Source organism: Ambystoma mexicanum, chromosome 5q, assembly GCF_040938575.1.
Source record: "Ambystoma mexicanum isolate Mex_15411 chromosome 5q, UKY_AmexF1_1, whole genome shotgun sequence".
In the NCBI taxonomy this organism is placed as follows: domain Eukaryota; kingdom Metazoa; phylum Chordata; class Amphibia; order Caudata; family Ambystomatidae; genus Ambystoma; species Ambystoma mexicanum.
Window position 1 is genome coordinate 452,645,534 of NC_090933.1, and position 18,236 is coordinate 452,663,769.

At 39.0% G+C, this 18,236-nt stretch overlaps 1 protein-coding gene across 1 annotated transcript; it reads left to right on the plus strand.

Annotated features, from left to right (window-relative positions):
* The first annotated feature begins 424 nt into the window (after nt 1-424).
* On the plus strand, nt 425-13,293 carry LOC138497453 (uncharacterized). The gene is made up of 2 exons (XM_069620954.1): nt 425-646; nt 10,262-13,293. Exon 2 carries the CDS (start codon nt 10,314-10,316, stop codon nt 12,102-12,104), a length of 1,791 nt encoding a protein of 596 aa, XP_069477055.1. The 5' UTR covers nt 425-646; nt 10,262-10,313; the 3' UTR covers nt 12,105-13,293.
* Nucleotides 13,294-18,236: the final 4,943 nt, after the last annotated feature.

Below are 18,236 nucleotides of genomic sequence, written 5' to 3' on the forward strand. Positions count from 1 at the left end.
TTACAGTTAAAAGCACACGTGTTCATTTAAAAATGCACACTATTTTTCACCTGAAATGCCTATATTGCTAGAGACACATTTGAAAATTAACAGCTAACATATTAACAATTAACCTGACTAATAAAACCTTATTTTAATATAACCCACTAATAAAATGTGTTCTCTACTGCAGAATTAGGCATACTTTGAAAACCATTTAAATGAGTGTGCAGATTTTTCTCTTCTCTGCCTGATTATCCGTGTTGTTGTGCACAGTAACGGCAGGAAGGAGGAAGTCAGATTTGCAACAATTGCAAATGTATAAGCGAAGCTATTGTTGAAAAGTAGGAGGATGAGAGATGATGGATTTCATTGGAACACGTCATAAAGAGGGCTGAGAGGAAAGTTTTAGTGGGCAGTAGCAGGGAAAAAGACAGGCAGACATCTTTCTGCACTACTGGGGAGAAGACCTGGCTGTGGGGGTGTCCTGCTGCAGTCGAGACTGGGGAAAGCTGAAAGAATTACCTTTCCACTGGCAGAGGCAGTCCTATCTGAAAAAGCTGAGAATTCCAGGCAATGACCCCGGCTTGAGAAGGCAAGCGTTCCTGTTTATTGGAGTTACGCCAAGAGAGCCACATTCACAGAGAGAAGAATCTGAACAGATAAGGTAATTACCTAACTGGGGGAGCTGTGTGTGTGCACGAAAGTATGCAGTCAGTTTAGAAAAATGAAAGTCCCGTGCGTGTCTTTATCAAGTGCTAATGTTGCAATTTAAGTTCTGTTCTCCGCCACTATAATTGCAGTGTGTCATTGAAAATGCTTTGATTGTTCCCTTTTATTGCTGTAAAAAATGAGATCATGCCTAAATGTAAATTTTATAATACAGAAAATATTTGAAAACAGACGGGTGGTTTATTTTCTATTTACCATTACAATGCCAATGATGTGGGGAGATTTTTAAACAGTGCAATGGTCATTTTAAGACAGATGTGTGTATGTCAGAATCAGTATGAATAATTGTGAGTGACTGTAGTATAACTTGTTGGAGGTACATGAGCCAACGGGAAGAGAGACTCTCTGAACATAGCTCCCTACCGTATATAAGGTAGTGGAAATTACCACAAGACTACCACATATAGCTCTCTGTCGTAAATAAGTCAGTGAGTTTGCCCATGGTGGCGCACCAACACTATCCCTGGAAATTGTGGTTTCCCTAGAATGCAGGTCTGAGGTCTCTCTAGTGATCACACGAAAAATCTAAGCGAAGATAAGGGATTCTGGACATTGGGGCCACAAATAAAACAAGGGAATTATGCTCACCAAAATACCACCAACCACGTATACCAAATATGCAGGTCTGGGTGCTGAAATAATGCATGTCCATTGTATTATTGTTGCACATGGCCAAATCTGAATACAAAGAGTGATTATTGCTAAGTTATTTCTCAGCGGTAATAAAATACCGTCAGGCCCCAAATCTCCACAAAATACCCTACATATTTATGGTGCGTTGCAGGCCGGGAAAGTGATCATAGAGTACCTACTGGGCGTGGCAAGCGTGTCTCACACTGCCATTTGCACATTAAAGGGAACCCATTTTATAATAGCAGTGTGCCACTAAAAACGAATTTCAGAATGTCACAAAGGGAAACCACATTCTCAGATCTAGTGCAATATTTAGAGGCAAAGTTATTTGCACATGGGAATTGGTCTTCGAACAGTACCTTAGAATGGAGTAACCGCATTCAGGGTGAGGTGCAGAAAGAAAAACTAGACAATATTTTTGCAGAAGGCAGCATAATTCAGGTCTGCCTTACGAGATTATTGAATGCAGCCGATAAAAGTGCAGAGAAAGACTGTTTAATACGTCTATGCGGCAAAATATGGTTTATTTTAAACAAGTCACTGCGAATGCAAGAGAATGATACTCAGCTAATTAACAGGTTAAAGACTGAAATAGATGGGGCAAGTAAAAATCAGGAAATGTTGAGAGCAGAATTGGATGTATGCCAAAAAGACATGCAATTAAAATGCAGAGACTTTGATACTCAGTTATCCAAAAGCAAGAAACAATTTGAAGATAGTGAGCAAGAATTGACACACTTAAAAGCCTTAGTGGATCACATTAGGCAGGATAAAGATGAGGTTGTTTCAGAAATGCAGATTTTACAAAAAGAACATTGTGAAAAAGAAGGTGATCTCCAGAGTGTAGAACAAGAAATGATTAAAATGATTCAAGAAAGAGACAAAAGAAATAAAGAGTTCAATGAATGCCAAATTCAAATGTGTGACATGCAGGAGGCAATTAATAAAATGAGTGATGAAAATAATTATTTGCATGATGAAGCCAACAGACTCCTTAAAAAGTGTAAGGACTTAGAACAGCAAATGTGCATTCCCAGGTCACAGGAGAGGCGGCAGGGTACCACATTCAATGGAGTGGAGGTGAATTCTAGCTCTGCCCAAAGAGCTAGTGCCCCAGTGACTGGGCCGGTGACTGAACTTGGTTGCAGCGCCCTTGGGGGATTTGATACTCCCATTGGGGGCAGCCACCAATCTCATACACCTGAAAACAGGATTGAATCACAAAATAGTGCAATTCCATGCATTGCAACAAGTAGCCCCATAAAAATAATGAAATCCATTAAAGCCCTGATCAAACCATTTAAAAAGGGAGGTGAATGCTGCATTGAGGATCACTTAGAAGCGGTGCATGACATTTTTAAAGCGCTCCAGATACCTAAGGAACAGTACAGACAATATTTTCATTTAACTTTAGATGCCCCGACGGCCAGCATCATAAGGGGATTAAATGAACAGCAGAATATAACATGGCTGGAGTTTGAAAAAGAAATTAGGCGTCATTTTTCTCCTTTTCAGTCATTGCAAGAGGCAAAGAAAGTTGCGTACACTATTACTGCTGGACCTAATACATCACCTCGCCAATTTTTACAAGACTTAAAAAGAGCATTCTCTCGCTTTGATGTATCTTTTGACTCAAATTCCAATGAGTTTAAAACCGCATACTTCTATGGGCTACAGAAAGACATCATATCCCAATTGGTCCGTGAATTTGACCGTGACAAGTCCCTTGAATGGATTGTACATCAAAGCACCAAGCTATATGAGGTACTCTATTGTCAGGGTAGAGAAAGTGATAAAATGAAAGATACTAGGCCTAAATCTAAAGAACCCTCAGCCACAGTAATGGAAATCAGGTCAGCCAAAATGTCCCTTGAGTCTGCTCAAAGCCAAGGTAAAAATAATGTGACACCTGAACAAAGGGGTAATCAACAAAGATCGCCATTGCCTGTACCAATGTTCCAATCACATGATCCTAGTAATAGAGAGAGCTACATCAGCCCTAGATATTTAGGAGATAGACCCCGGGTAAGATACCGGTCTGATATGGCAGGTATGAACAATAACCAGAGACAAAATCAAGATCAAAGAAATGATGGTCCCTACCAGTCATTGGGGACACAGAGCAGATTTGATCCCAGCACCATGATATATGGTAATCAGGATAGGCCCCGATATGTGGATCGATTTACTGATAATGGAAATCAATATAGGGGCCAGTACCCACAATCTGAGAGACAGGACATGAGGCAAAACGTGAACTACAGTCCACGCCAGTACAATGATTCCCCACCAGGGGACTATAATCAAAGGATGGGTGCAAACCGCTCCCCTCCACAAATGAATCAAGAATTCAGAAACCATCCCAACCGGTATCAATCACCTGAGAGGTATCAGAATAGATCCAATCAGGGGGAAAACAACCAATATCGACCTAGGCCACAGAAAGAGGATCCTAGAGAGGTGGAAAGGTTCCAATGCCTTGAGGCCCAAGTGAAAATGTTAGCTGAGCAAATAGGAAAGCTCTATACAGCGCAAAAACAACCTTCCAAAGAGGGGGCTGATGGCCATAGCAATGACCGGGGGGCTTCCGAAAAGTGACTAAGTACTCATGATAACTGCAGTGCCAAAATGACAGATTGCTCTGATATAACTTTGCATAACGACTCTGAGATGACTAATGGATTAAAAATGAAAGTACCAGTAAATGAAATTGTGACAGAAAGTGCAAATACTTCTAAAAAAGAGGTACGGTTTAACTTAGAGCTAAATAAAACAGTAAAGATTTGCACAAATGAAAAAGAAATATTAGGAATTCCAAAAGAACAAAGGGACAGATTTAAGAAAAATGACTCATGCATGGGGAATACCAGTGAACAGGGAGTAAGTGGGGATGCCATAGCTCCTTCCCTGGGCAAGCAAAACAATTACCAAACACAGACAGAAAAAGGAAATACTCACAAGGAGGGTACAAGTCAATCACCTGAAAAATTCTTTGAGCCACATATTTTTGAAGAGGCTGAAAGGGCTGGTATTACACTAAATGATCACAAATGCACAGAATTAAAAAATGACAAATTGCTGAATGATGTTGTGACACATGTTCAGTTGGAAGGTTGTAATGTGGTCTCTGATGTTACCCAGATGGATGGGCGAACGGTGGCCACACTCCAAAAAACCTCTGAACATGGAGAAATGAATAAAATATCTCGCACAGAAATGGGTAAAAAGGAGGGAAAAATGTCTTTTCATTTACCAATGTGCTTAGCCAAAAGTGAAAAAGGCCTGAGAAAGGTGAGCCCTGAAATCAGTAAGAATTCACATTTCTTATGTGTATTAGAGGAAGTTGAGGACAGATATTATGCACCCATCACTGTAGAAGAAAAATGCCACACCTTTGCTATGATTGACACTGGCGCACAGGCCACAATTATGTCCAAGGAGCTGGTAAAGAGTATCAATGAAGGGAGGCCTCCACAGAGTCAGATCACAGTGAAGGCAAATCAAGGCCCAGTGCATAACTTTAATGGGGAGGAGGTGCCCATCATAGGTGTAACTGAGGTTGACATAAAAATAGGAAAGCACAGAATGAAACAAGAGGTATTGATCACATCTATTTGTGAAATTCCATTTCTGATGGGGACAGATTGCCTGAAAAGATTGTCTCCTCTCATAGATGGGGTGAATGGAGTGCTGTGGTCCTTAACCAAAAAACCATTGAGGCCTAAGAAACTAAAATCCCAAAACAGCAATATAAAAGAATGTCACACCATTGCCAAAACAAATGATGCTGTGGAGGTATACCTCCAGAATAGCTGCATACCTAGTGTCACTGTTATATTAAGGTGTCAAGACAAAGATCAGAGCGACAATGAAAAACTACCTGTACAAATATACTTGGACCCAAGGAAAGATTGGCAGACTGCCATAGACGAACACACATTACGTTTCTATTTAAAAGAGAATACATGCAAACAGAATATTGTTCCTAAAACAGATTCAGAAAAACACATTACCACTCTGGCAGAGATACACATGGAAGATGAGCAACCATGGGTTCACGCTGGTATAAATGATTATCTTAAAACAATAAAAGCCACTTTAGCGCTTGAACATGAAAGGAGTTTCATTAATGAGAAATTGTTGCAAAAAATTATGGAGAGGGAAGAAATCCCGAAATTTAGGATTAAAAACCAATATGTTTCTGGGTTGGACAGTCCAGACTTTGAAAACCGAATTACAGGCAGATGCATGCTTAAAATTAGCATTGGGCAGAAAGCAATTTACCATAATGTATGGATAGTGAGTGGAGCACAAAATGAATTTTACATGGGCAATGACATCATGCACAGAATGTGTATGGTGTTAGATTTCCTTAATCAAAAAATATGGTCACGCCTAGGTGGGCCGGCGCCTGAATTTGAAGACAAAAGAAGGGCTTATCATTGTGCACAACTAGTTCCTTATGCAGTCGAATTACAGATGAGGAAAAATACTATTGTTCCTGCATTTACAAAACAGTTTGCAATAACACTGAAATGCAAAAATGGACAGCAGATGAAAGGCTCTGATGCATTTGTATGCCTGAATGAATCCATAAAACAGCAAGGCCTGGATTATGAATACATTCCATTGGTAGACATTGGTGAGGGATCTGTAAAAATCATGGTAAATAATAAAGGTTGTCAGGACGTTCATTTAGAGGAAAACTCCCCATTAGGAATGGCCATACAAAAATCACATTATACGGCAGATTTAAATAACATGGTGATTGGGAATATTCCTGAAAAATATGTAGATGCCAAGGGCGAGTTACCAGAACACCTGGACTCTCAGCCCAAAGGAATATTTAAAATTCATTCTGTGTATCCTTATGATTCAAATGAGACAGTGTGCTGCCATCAAGAGGATTGCATAATATTTAATTTAAATGAAAATGAAACAGGAAATCAGCCCATTGAAGTGGAAGCTGATCTGCCAAAATATTTGAAAGTGGCAGCTCTACAAAAAGACACAGCCACACAGTTAGAGGAAAGCGCTGAGATTCCTTTACCAGAAGAGTTTCCAGAATTTTCCAGAATGGTAGAAGAGCAGATCTCCTTAGCGGATGCATGTAACAGCGATGAGGATCGACGCAATCTGAGGGAAATATTTATGGAGTTTAAGGATGTATTTGCAAAAGATGCTTATGATTGTGGTTTAACTGATTTACATGTGGCCACACTACCAGAAGGTTGTAGCAGAAATCCAGTGTTTGTACGCCAGTATAGACTACCGCTGGCATGTTTAGAATCATTGGCAGAGATTATTAAAAATTTGGAATCACGGGGAATAATTAGGCCCATTCATAGCACATCCAATACGCCTATTTTAGGTGTGTTAAAGCCAAATGGTCAATGGCGGCTGTGTGCAGACTTAAGAGAGTTAAATAAAAGAGTACCAGTATCTAGATGGCCACTACCATTCATTGATCAGGGCCTAGCTCAGATACATGGTTCAAATGTATTTACCACGTTAGATCTCACATCTGGATATTGGTGTGTGCCATTGGCAGAGGAGATACAACACCTATTTTCCTTTACATTTGACAGGACTCAATATGCCTGGCTTAGAGCTCCGTTCGGGTACATCAATAGTGGGAGTGAATTTGGCATATTTTTGAGAAAGGCCATGCCGGATGCAGCGGAAAGAGGGACAATAGTTTATGTGGATGATGTCTTGATAAAAAATGAAAACCTTAAAAGCCATCTTGATGAAATAAGACATGTGCTTGGCCAATTGCAGAAAGCAGGCGCCAAAGTATCTTTGCAAAAAGCACAATGGTGCAAGAAAAAAGTGAACTTTCTAGGGCATGAAGTGACTGAACATGGGCTAAATCCACAAAGGAAGAAAATAGAGGCCATACAAAGATTAAAAGATCCTAAAAATGTGAAAGGAGTAAAAAGTTTATTAGGGATGACAGGCTATAACAGAAAGTTCATTGAGAATTATGCAGAAATCACTCAACCATTGACTAAACTGCTTAAACTAAATACTCCCTGGAGATGGGAAAGAGAGCAGTCTGATGCAGTGGCTAGATTGAAGGAATGTCTTGTAAAGGCACCATGTTTAGCATACCCCATAAAGGACAGGGATTTCTTTATAGAAATAGGCTTTTCTGAACATTGTATGTCAGCAGTGTTATCACAAAAACACGATTTGAATCACAAAACCATTGCATATGCAAGTAAGGCATTTTCCCAAGTTGAAATGAAATTTAATGAATGTGAGAAGGCCCTATTAACCACTGTGTGGGCGCTACAACATTTTCGCCCCATTGTTCAGGGAGAAAAGGTGATTATTGAAACAAATCATCAACCTCTGCAATTTTTAGAGAGTAAAAGAATTAGATCAGGCAATCTAGCGCAATCCAGAATCACTTCATGGACGCTGGCATTACAAGGTTTTCCCGTAGAAGTAAGATATGGACAAAATAAAAAGAGCCCAATTGCTCAAGGGTTAGCTGACTTACATGACTGTGCAGCTGAACAAATACCAAATGAAATGGAAGTGGAAGCTAGTTTGCAGGAATTTGAACAATCACCACACAAAGCTTTTGATGAAAAAACATGCAAGGATTTGCCAACTGTATATGTGGATGGTTGTGCTTTTCACATTGAAAATGACAGTAATAAACAATTAGTGGCAGGAATAGGAAATGTCTGGTTGAAATGTGAAGGCGTTCCTAGTATAGGGATGAGGATTGGAGATAGGAGCAGTCAGGTAGCGGAATTGGCAGCCATCTATAAAGCAATTGCTACTGCAGTTGATAAAAAGTTCAGTGAAATTGTCCTGGTGACTGATTCTGACTATGCACGGAATAGCTTTGTGGAGTATTTGCCTGGTTGGAAAGCAAGAGGCATGGTTACATACAACAAAAAGCCACTTAAACATGGAAAAATGATACAAGCCATAGACAAATTGGTGTCAGAAAATAATTTAACAATATACTGGAGAAAAATTCGTGGGCATTTAAAAACACCAGGAGAGGATAAGGAGGGAAATGATAAGGCAGACCATCTGGCTAAGATTGGGGCTGTGATGGGAGAATTGCTACCTATTGATTATTTAATGGGTGAAATACAAATTGATGCAGTCACACGTTCTAAAGCACCAAAGGAGGTAGATCAACCGGTGGTGCAGTGGAGTCATGACACGCCAGACCAAGATTTGATTGAGGCACAAAAGAATGATCAAATTTTGGGAATCTATTATAATCATTTGATAGATCCTGAAAAAAATCCTTTAACAGAAAATGATTGTATGGGAAAAGAAGAGTTGAGGGTGTTATTAAAGAACAAAACACGAATTAGATTACAGGATGGGCTCATGATTAGAGAGTCCATAACAGGGCAAATACAGTGGGTAGTACCCCTTTCATTCAGAGGACTAATGCTACACCATGCACACGATGCCATAACTGCAGGCCATAGAGGTTCACAAAAGACATTAGAAATACTAAAAGATTATGCTTACTGGCCACATATGTCCCAAGATGTGGAATTATATACTAGAGGATGTCTAGTATGCGCCCAATTTAAACCTGCTTCACCAATGCATAGAGCACCATTGATGAAAAGAGGCCTAACTCTCCCATGGTCAGATTTGCAAATAGACTATGTAGGTCCTTTAAAAAGGTCAAGCAGGGGACACCGCTATATTTTGAGTGTGGTATGTTTGATGTCAAAGTGGATTGAGTGCATTCCCGCACCAGATTGTAGTGCGCAAACAGCAGCCACATTGCTGGTGAACCATGTGTTCTCAAGGTTTGGGTTGCCACAAAGAATTGAGTCAGACAGAGGAAGTCATTTCACAAGTACTCTAATGAGTAAGGTATGGCAAATACTAGGTGTGAAAAGGAAACTACATATCGCATATCGGGCGGCGTCGTCAGGTACAGTTGAAAGAAGCAATAGGTCTGTTGTGGACATTTTAAAGAAATTTGTGGCAGAAGCAGGTTCCAGCTGGGATTTGCGTTTACCATTGGTTTTGATGGCAATCAGGTCGACTCCTGCCAAAGCAACAGGTGTTAGCCCCCATGAGGTCTTAACAGGTAGGAAGATGGTGTTACCACAACACCTACTATACAGAACACATGAGCAAACTCTAGTGAGTGCATCCACAGTTCATGAATATATTGATGAAATGAGGAGGCATTTGCAACATGCATTTGCTTTTGTGCAGAGAAATCTGGAAAGAGCTGCTGACAGTGCTAAGTCATATTATGACAAAAAGACATCAGTAAAGGAATACAATGTAGGGGATCAGGTGTACAAGTTTCATTTTGGGAAAAGTAAACAGAAAAATTCTAAATTTCTGGCAGCCTGGCAGGGGCCATTCCGAATTATAGATAAAGTCTCTCCTGTAGTGTATAAAATTTTGAAAAATGAAGGTGAAACAGCAATAGAGCAGTTTGTCCATGTAAATCAAATCAAACCATGCCATCCCAGACATGAGATCAGGCAGCTTGAGCATGTGGAAACGGATAGAGTCCCTTGAGAAAATAAATGGGTGTAATCAGGAGGCAGTGACAAAGAAGTTAAAAAAAAAAAAAAAGTTGATTGTTATGATGGCACATAAACACTGTAATATATGTGAAAATATATAATATAAATAAATAAATAAATAAATATATAATATAAATAAATAAATAAATAAATGCACATATAACGGAAGCTCGTGGTTGGTGTACAGAGAGAAAGTGTATTAAATATTGAATGCTGTTTTATATGTGTTTGTTTTCTTTTAACTTGTGTTTAATTTCAGAAAAAAAAAAAAAAAAAAAGAAGTATTTTTACCAAGCATGTTTTATTTTTGGCAAAAAGGTGGAAATTAGTATTGTGCTATGTACTTAATCTGTTTATTTTCTATTTTGATTTAGACAATTAACATTATTTGGTCGGAGGTTCCGGGATCAGAGGCCACGGGAGACGATGGAGTACTGGAGACCGCGAGGACGGATTCCGGGAAAGCCCCAAAGAGGGGTGAAGACCAAGGCTACAAAGCGATCAGCATTGAAGATGATACCGATGACATGTTTAACAATAGTGATATTTGGAGGGATCTTCAAGAATTCAGAAGCACAGGTTGTCATTGAACCTGGACCAGCATCTGGTATCGCGGTAGAAGAAGCACCAGGATTCATCATGAGTGATAGAAGGATGATTTTCCAAAATATCTACATACCATTGGATCCTGAGATTTTGATTGAAAAACATTTGAACAATACCGGAATTAAGATTGAACAGACTAAAGAGTGGCTGGAAATAAGAAAAGAGGACGCTAAGCAGTCAATAAGAGATATATTAATGCAATTGGAAAAAACATTCGTGAATTCAGCAGACATTAAGAAGAAGAGAGGAAAGAGAGGTGCGGTGATGCTCGCGATATCAATGGTAATGTCTATAATTGGGGCAATAATAGGTACTACAATATCAACAGCCAATTCTATTTCGGTAGGAACACTGAGTACTAAAGCACAACAACTGAGTATTGACCTAGAAATAATACAAAAGACATTAGATGGAATTAGAGGGGGACTGGATGAACAAGTAAGATTCATAAATGAAACTGCAATCATTCTAAATGAACAAGCGGATGTGATGCAACGGGCGACTAAAATAATACTTAAGCATGACAGAACTTTAAATGAAATATTGAACATAATGAGTCCTGTTGATAGACTATTAACGAATTATATGAGAGAAGTTCAAACTGCAGTTTCACAATTGATTCAAGGACATATTCCCTTGTATTTTGTTTCGCAGGATATCATTCGGCAAATGATAGAAAGATTGACCAGGAGGGAAATTGACCTTATACAGATAAGAATTGCATTCGAAATGGGGAATGCAATGCCGTTATATGTGGACTTGGAAAGACTAGAGATCGGATTTTTGCTATGCATCCCATTTGTAGCCCCTGAACTTATTTATCAAACGAAGTGGGTACACAACGTGGGATTTTGGCAAGAGGACAAATTCATTAAGATTAAGACTCCAGAAGTGGTGGCATTTCAGTCATGGGAACCTGAAGTTTATTTAATACCAAACCTGGAAACATGTGTAACATTTAAAGAACAAAATTATATGTGTCCAGGTAAACCGTTTGTTCCTGATGCCACAGATGCTATTTGTGGATTGAAATCTGACCCAAGTATATCAGAGGGATGTGAAGTGATTATTAGTAATATGGGGAGTGAAGAAATGGCACAGGCTAAGATGGTCAGAGGTAAATGGTTGGTCAGTACCTGTTTAAAGAACATGACGGTAGTACATTTAAACCATGGAACATACGTGGTTAAACAGGTAAAATATAATGTTTTTTATTTACAGGTTCCAAAGGATGCAATTGTGTCAATTGGGGGATTAACATTGTTCCATGTAACAAATGATGTTTGGGAAAGCCAAGTGGAAAATATCGATTTTTTTCAAAGGGATACTTTTCCAATAGATCCAGATGTGGAATATTTATTGAATCACAAAGAAAGACATGTTATGAAAATGAATTTGCGAAAAAACAATATTACAATTAGTAATCTGGGCATAATAGAAGTGGAAAGATTTAATTGGGGAACCTGGGGGGAACGCTCAATAGTGGGTTTGGCTATCTTGGTGCTAATCATGGGTGGATGGTTGATTGTGCTATCAGTAAAAATGAAAATGTTACTGATTTTACTGACTACGTCAGGAAGAGAAAGATATCCCAATACACATGCATTTTAAGAGAAAAAGAAAGAACAAGTTGTTTTTAGAGATTGGCTTGGATTATAGCCAAGTTCTAAAAAACAAAAGGAGGGTATATGTAAGGATATTTGGCATGTTACAGCACAGAGTACAGTACTACTGCACAAGTAGCATTTTTTTTTGGCATGTTACAGCACAGAGTACAGTACTACTGCACAAGTAGCATTTTTTTTTTTGCAGCACCACCACAAGGGTGCGGTGCATTGATATATGGGTTAGCAGATTAACAAGGAAAGACAGGCTATTCAGTCAAAAAAACGATTTTAATATATAAGATGCAAAGCTATTTTTACAGTTAAAAGCACACGTGTTCATTTAAAAATGCACACTATTTTTCACCTGAAATGCCTATATTGCTAGAGACACATTTGAAAATTAACAGCTAACATATTAACAATTAACCTGACTAATAAAACCTTATTTTAATATAACCCACTAATAAAATGTGTTCTCTACTGCAGAATTAGGCATACTTTGAAAACCATTTAAATGAGTGTGCAGATTTTTCTCTTCTCTGCCTGATTATCCGTGTTGTTGTGCACAGTAACGGCAGGAAGGAGGAAGTCAGATTTGCAACAATTGCAAATGTATAAGCGAAGCTATTGTTGAAAAGTAGGAGGATGAGAGATGATGGATTTCATTGGAACACGTCATAAAGAGGGCTGAGAGGAAAGTTTTAGTGGGCAGTAGCAGGGAAAAAGACAGGCAGACATCTTTCTGCACTACTGGGGAGAAGACCTGGCTGTGGGGGTGTCCTGCTGCAGTCGAGACTGGGGAAAGCTGAAAGAATTACCTTTCCACTGGCAGAGGCAGTCCTATCTGAAAAAGCTGAGAATTCCAGGCAATGACCCCGGCTTGAGAAGGCAAGCGTTCCTGTTTATTGGAGTTACGCCAAGAGAGCCACATTCACAGAGAGAAGAATCTGAACAGATAAGGTAATTACCTAACTGGGGGAGCTGTGTGTGTGCACGAAAGTATGCAGTCAGTTTAGAAAAATGAAAGTCCCGTGCGTGTCTTTATCAAGTGCTAATGTTGCAATTTAAGTTCTGTTCTCCGCCACTATAATTGCAGTGTGTCATTGAAAATGCTTTGATTGTTCCCTTTTATTGCTGTAAAAAATGAGATCATGCCTAAATGTAAATTTTATAATACAGAAAATATTTGAAAACAGACGGGTGGTTTATTTTCTATTTACCATTACAATGCCAATGATGTGGGGAGATTTTTAAACAGTGCAATGGTCATTTTAAGACAGATGTGTGTATGTCAGAATCAGTATGAATAATTGTGAGTGACTGTAGTATAACTTGTTGGAGGTACATGAGCCAACGGGAAGAGAGACTCTCTGAACATAGCTCCCTACCGTATATAAGGTAGTGGAAATTACCACAAGACTACCACATATAGCTCTCTGTCGTAAATAAGTCAGTGAGTTTGCCCATGGTGGCGCACCAACACTATCCCTGGAAATTGTGGTTTCCCTAGAATGCAGGTCTGAGGTCTCTCTAGTGATCACACGAAAAATCTAAGCGAAGATAAGGGATTCTGGACATTGGGGCCACAAATAAAACAAGGGAATTATGCTCACCAAAATACCACCAACCACGTATACCAAATATGCAGGTCTGGGTGCTGAAATAATGCATGTCCATTGTATTATTGTTGCACATGGCCAAATCTGAATACAAAGAGTGATTATTGCTAAGTTATTTCTCAGCGGTAATAAAATACCGTCAGGCCCCAAATCTCCACAAAATACCCTACAGGTCCGTCTTACATTTAGATTACCCCAAAACCGCCTTCATTTCAATTTCAGACTTGCTCAACAGCAGCTCCCGGTCAACCATTGAACTGTATTCAGAATTCTATGTTTCATTTTCAAATAAATACACCGGCTTTCCCCCCCTTAACCAAAGCTCTAAGATCACTTTTGCCAACCTTCTACAGCTCCCAGTCTGGGAACAAACATCTATTTATCAATCGCAGCTCACACTGGAAAATAAGTGGCGATAGACCGTTTTCAGTTTTAGGTCCCCATAAAACATCATCAAATTGAATCGCTCAGGGTTTTTTCATTAAAAAATGTTTGAAATGCTCTCTATAAGTAACCACCTTACTCTCAACTATATTCTATTTGTACTCTCTTCATTTAATGACAAATGCGACCAGATTCTGGTTCTCCTGCCCAGTACTCAGGGGTTATGCATATTATAAAATCTCCCAATCAAATAAAATCAACTTTTAATGTTGTATTGCGCAGATGCAGTTGTTGCAGCCAGCTGTTCAGAGAAAACACTGCAGTGCAAACTGTACATGATCAACTATTAATGTTGCAATGGCATTTTTAAATGCATTCCTAAGGTGACAGTATTACAACAGGTGCATGTTAAGATGTTTTTGGAAGATTCTAAAAATAGAACAACTAGAAGTTAAGATGTGGGCTCTCCACAACCTAGTGAGCCTGGCTATCCTAAATAAGGGTTTACCAAACTTCAGCTTCGAGTGAGTATTTGGAAGAATACACAAGCTGCAAAAAAGCTATTTGGCTACCACCAAATAATTTCTTGCTATTTACCTCCTGCCCAATACTTATGTCTTTGCCTTTTAATAAAAAGTAACAACTCAGAGACACAAATGTGGAATGCAACCTGCAGAATGGAATGGGAAGAAACATTGCTTGAGACAAATGCTGATAAAATGTCATGTTAAGGACATAGCTTTGCACAGTGGATCAAAGGAGCGATGAGGGGAAGCGAGAGGTGAGCATGGTTTGTTCCTATGGGAAATACCTATGGTGAAACATTTAGAATTCAGAAAATGTAGTGTGGTCCAGTAAGGCTGATGTAGTCAGTTATATTCCAGGCATGAGAGTGGCATGCCCAGCGTTAGAGGCCTCCCAGATGAACATTATGTTGTATGTTTTTTCTAGTTCACCTGTGTTCCTGTCTAGCCAAGGGAGTATAGAGACGAAGAAGTGAGCGGTCCGTTTTTATGGAGCTATGTTCTGTTGGTGAAAATAGTTAGAAATTGGTTGGAGGAATGGAGTGAAACCGGTAGACTTCCCACCAAGTGAGTTGCCTCTTCTAGATTAATAGGGCTGGTGATGAATCAGTTAAATGTCAGTCAGGGTGATATCAGGCCAACATTTCCCAAGCCATCAGCCTCTTAGGACAACGTGCGTATTGGGAAATCTCTCAAATTACATTACAAGCCATTCTGCAACAGTAACACTGTGAGAGATGAGCACACTTTCCAGAGTGGACTGAGAAAGATAGCGAACACTGTTTCAGCTGGTGTTGTGGGCTAAAACTTTGAAGAGCGAAAGAAATAGAAACCTCCATATACCCTTGCAACTTCTAGTGAGGTGGGTAGGGGAACATGGTTTGAGACTTGTTTGAAGTTTGCAACTCTCCATTAGGCAAATGCCTTCTTAAAGCTGGAATGATTTGGCAGATTAAGTGACAAGCCAGGATTTCCAATATGTGATTATCCTGCTCCAGCACTAATGGCTTTGCTCGGGGAATCCTCTCCCATATTTGGTCTATGAGAGGGGGGAAATAGTCAGACGTTGGAATCCAGTCACCTTTCATATACCCTCCACATATGCAGTGCATGAGCAGACAGAAATCCTTTATACATATCTGTACCAGCTGCAATAAAGGTTCGAAACTCACTGTTCACCTAACTTATCTTGCAACTAAAACGAGATTGCAATGTGTGTGATTCACAAAGGCATTGCAAATAGCAGTATCCATGTTGTTTATTGCAAACTATCCATTTGCATTCGCAAAGCCTGTCACTGAGTAGCATTGGTTTGCTCTTTTTTTACTTTAATGCTTTAAATAAGGGTGACATTGGGAACACATGTAAAATAGTGCTTTTATCTAGTGTTTTTCTTCAAGTTTAGGACATGACTTAGGACAAAGCAAATATGTGGCCCAATATATGGCTTTGGCAGAATACTTCAAAAACAATTTGGTAGGTGGTTGAATACTAAATATTCTAGTTGGTAGAACTCTAATCTTAACTTAATTTTACAATGTATCATGGACAGCTGTCCAAGTCTTAGAAATAGGTGCTGTGTGCATTGTGATACCTATCTGCAAAGCCTTTGGGCCAGTATTAGACTTCTTTCACACTAAAATGTGGGCATTTTAACACTCTGGTATCAAGAGCGGAACATGTCAAAATATAAATAAATGGCTACCAGGAGGCAGAACAGAATTCTAAAAGATTTATAAAAATAAAGGTTGAAAAGCAATAATGCCCAGTTTAACTTGTAATTCGTTTGAGGAGGCATGACATAGTTAGAACCACTTCCAAACATGCGCTCCCATTTGCTTGAACCAGGTAACATTGGCTGAAGACAGATGAACACCATAGGACGTCACCCCATCGGAATTTCGGTTTACAGACAATTGTAGGTATCATTTATTTTATAGACATGCTTTAGAAGTGAGTAGACCTTTGTCTGATGGTGAACAAAATCAATGTTTACTCAATTCTGGAATACTAGATTTGTTTGTTTTCCATATTTCTCATGGATGAGATGCATGGAATGCCATAAAAAAGAACAAACACAGATGTCACACCGATAGCCTGATGCTGGTAAGACATCTCAGCAGGTTTAAAAGCTGCTCAATCATATGTGTACATTATGTTGGACACTGCTTTGAATCCCAGCAACGCTGACTGTACCAAAGGTTGCAGCTAAAATTGACACAATCATTATTTTAATGTTTTTTTTATTTTTTGTTTTAATCAAGATAAATCTTGATTTTTTCAATTTACACACACTTTTGGCAAAATGACAAGATTCAACATATATCAAAGAATTAAAAAAAACGATAACATTTCACATATTATCATGCTTTGTTACAATTAATGCAAGTGTTAAAAGAAGAAAAAAAGTAAAAAGAAAGAAATGGCCATGACATTCTGCACATAATAATGAAACGATAGACATGACTTCCGTCGTGGAGTGATATAGTAATTCCCATAATCTTGCGCTAGATACATTTCTGTAACCTTCAAACAAATGTTTAAAAAACATAACTCTCTGTGATAATAACATAGGACATTCTGTGCAAAGATGTTTCAATGTTTTTGGCATGATTTTACAAAAGCAACATTGAAGTTCACTAGCTGTTATGATCTTTCGTATGAATAAGACTTCTCGTGTTGGCTAGATGTTTAAACGGAAGCGCAGATAATCATCCCGCTGTTGTGAGTTTGGAAATATATTTAAATAACTTTCAGTCGTTCCGTATCATTTTAGCGTGAAAGGATTGTCCAAAAACGTTCGATATTTGGTGCACGTGCTCCTTGTTTGTACCTAGTCATATTCCCATAATCGCCTTTTGGCTTTGTCTGGGTTTTCAGTTAGCAACGTTAACAAGATGCCTGTATTAGTAATAACCGTCTGTGCTTTTGTTCTCCATGCCCTTGGGAAATTGTCCAATGATTTTAAGAGGTAATCTGAGATAATACGTAGCAGGCCAGTTTGATTAGAAGCCATCGCATATTTGCGATAGAGTAAACACAGCTTCCATTTGTACACAGTATAAAGTGATGTTAATCACCAGTTCGTGTCTTACCATATATATGGGTTCAGATAAGGGCAGAGTCAATATTTGCTTCCAATAGCACCCTTCCAGTCTCGAGCAGTAATCGTATGACTTACTATCGGTTGTATCTGTACCATACAAAATTACTGGTATTAGCTTTTGTTTATAATAAACAATGATTGGTACTGTTGAAAATCTGCAGTATCTGGCTTTGATTACACGTGCTTGAGATACAGCTGTAAGTAATTTCTGCTTCATGTGATGATCAGTGGCATTAGTGCCCATCGGGCTGGTGACATAGGTGCCAAGATACAAATACGATGACACTGATTTTAAGGGAATTCCTTGTAGTGGCCACCTGTGAGTAGCAATACGTTGTTTGGAGTCTCCAAATTGAATAACTTTGGCTTTTAGTGCATTGATTGATATACAATTTTTCTGGGTATACGAGTCAAGGGCACCCAGTAGGGCTCGTGGTTCACTTGGAGTCTTTGAGGTCTTTGAGAACAAGACCATGTCAGCAGCATACAGTAGAAATTTGATC

Excerpts from the sequence above, each read along its gene's own strand:
- LOC138497453 (XM_069620954.1), top strand. The coding sequence starts at position 10,314 with ATGGAGTACTGGAGACCGCGAGGACGGATTCCGGGAAAGCCCCAAAGA.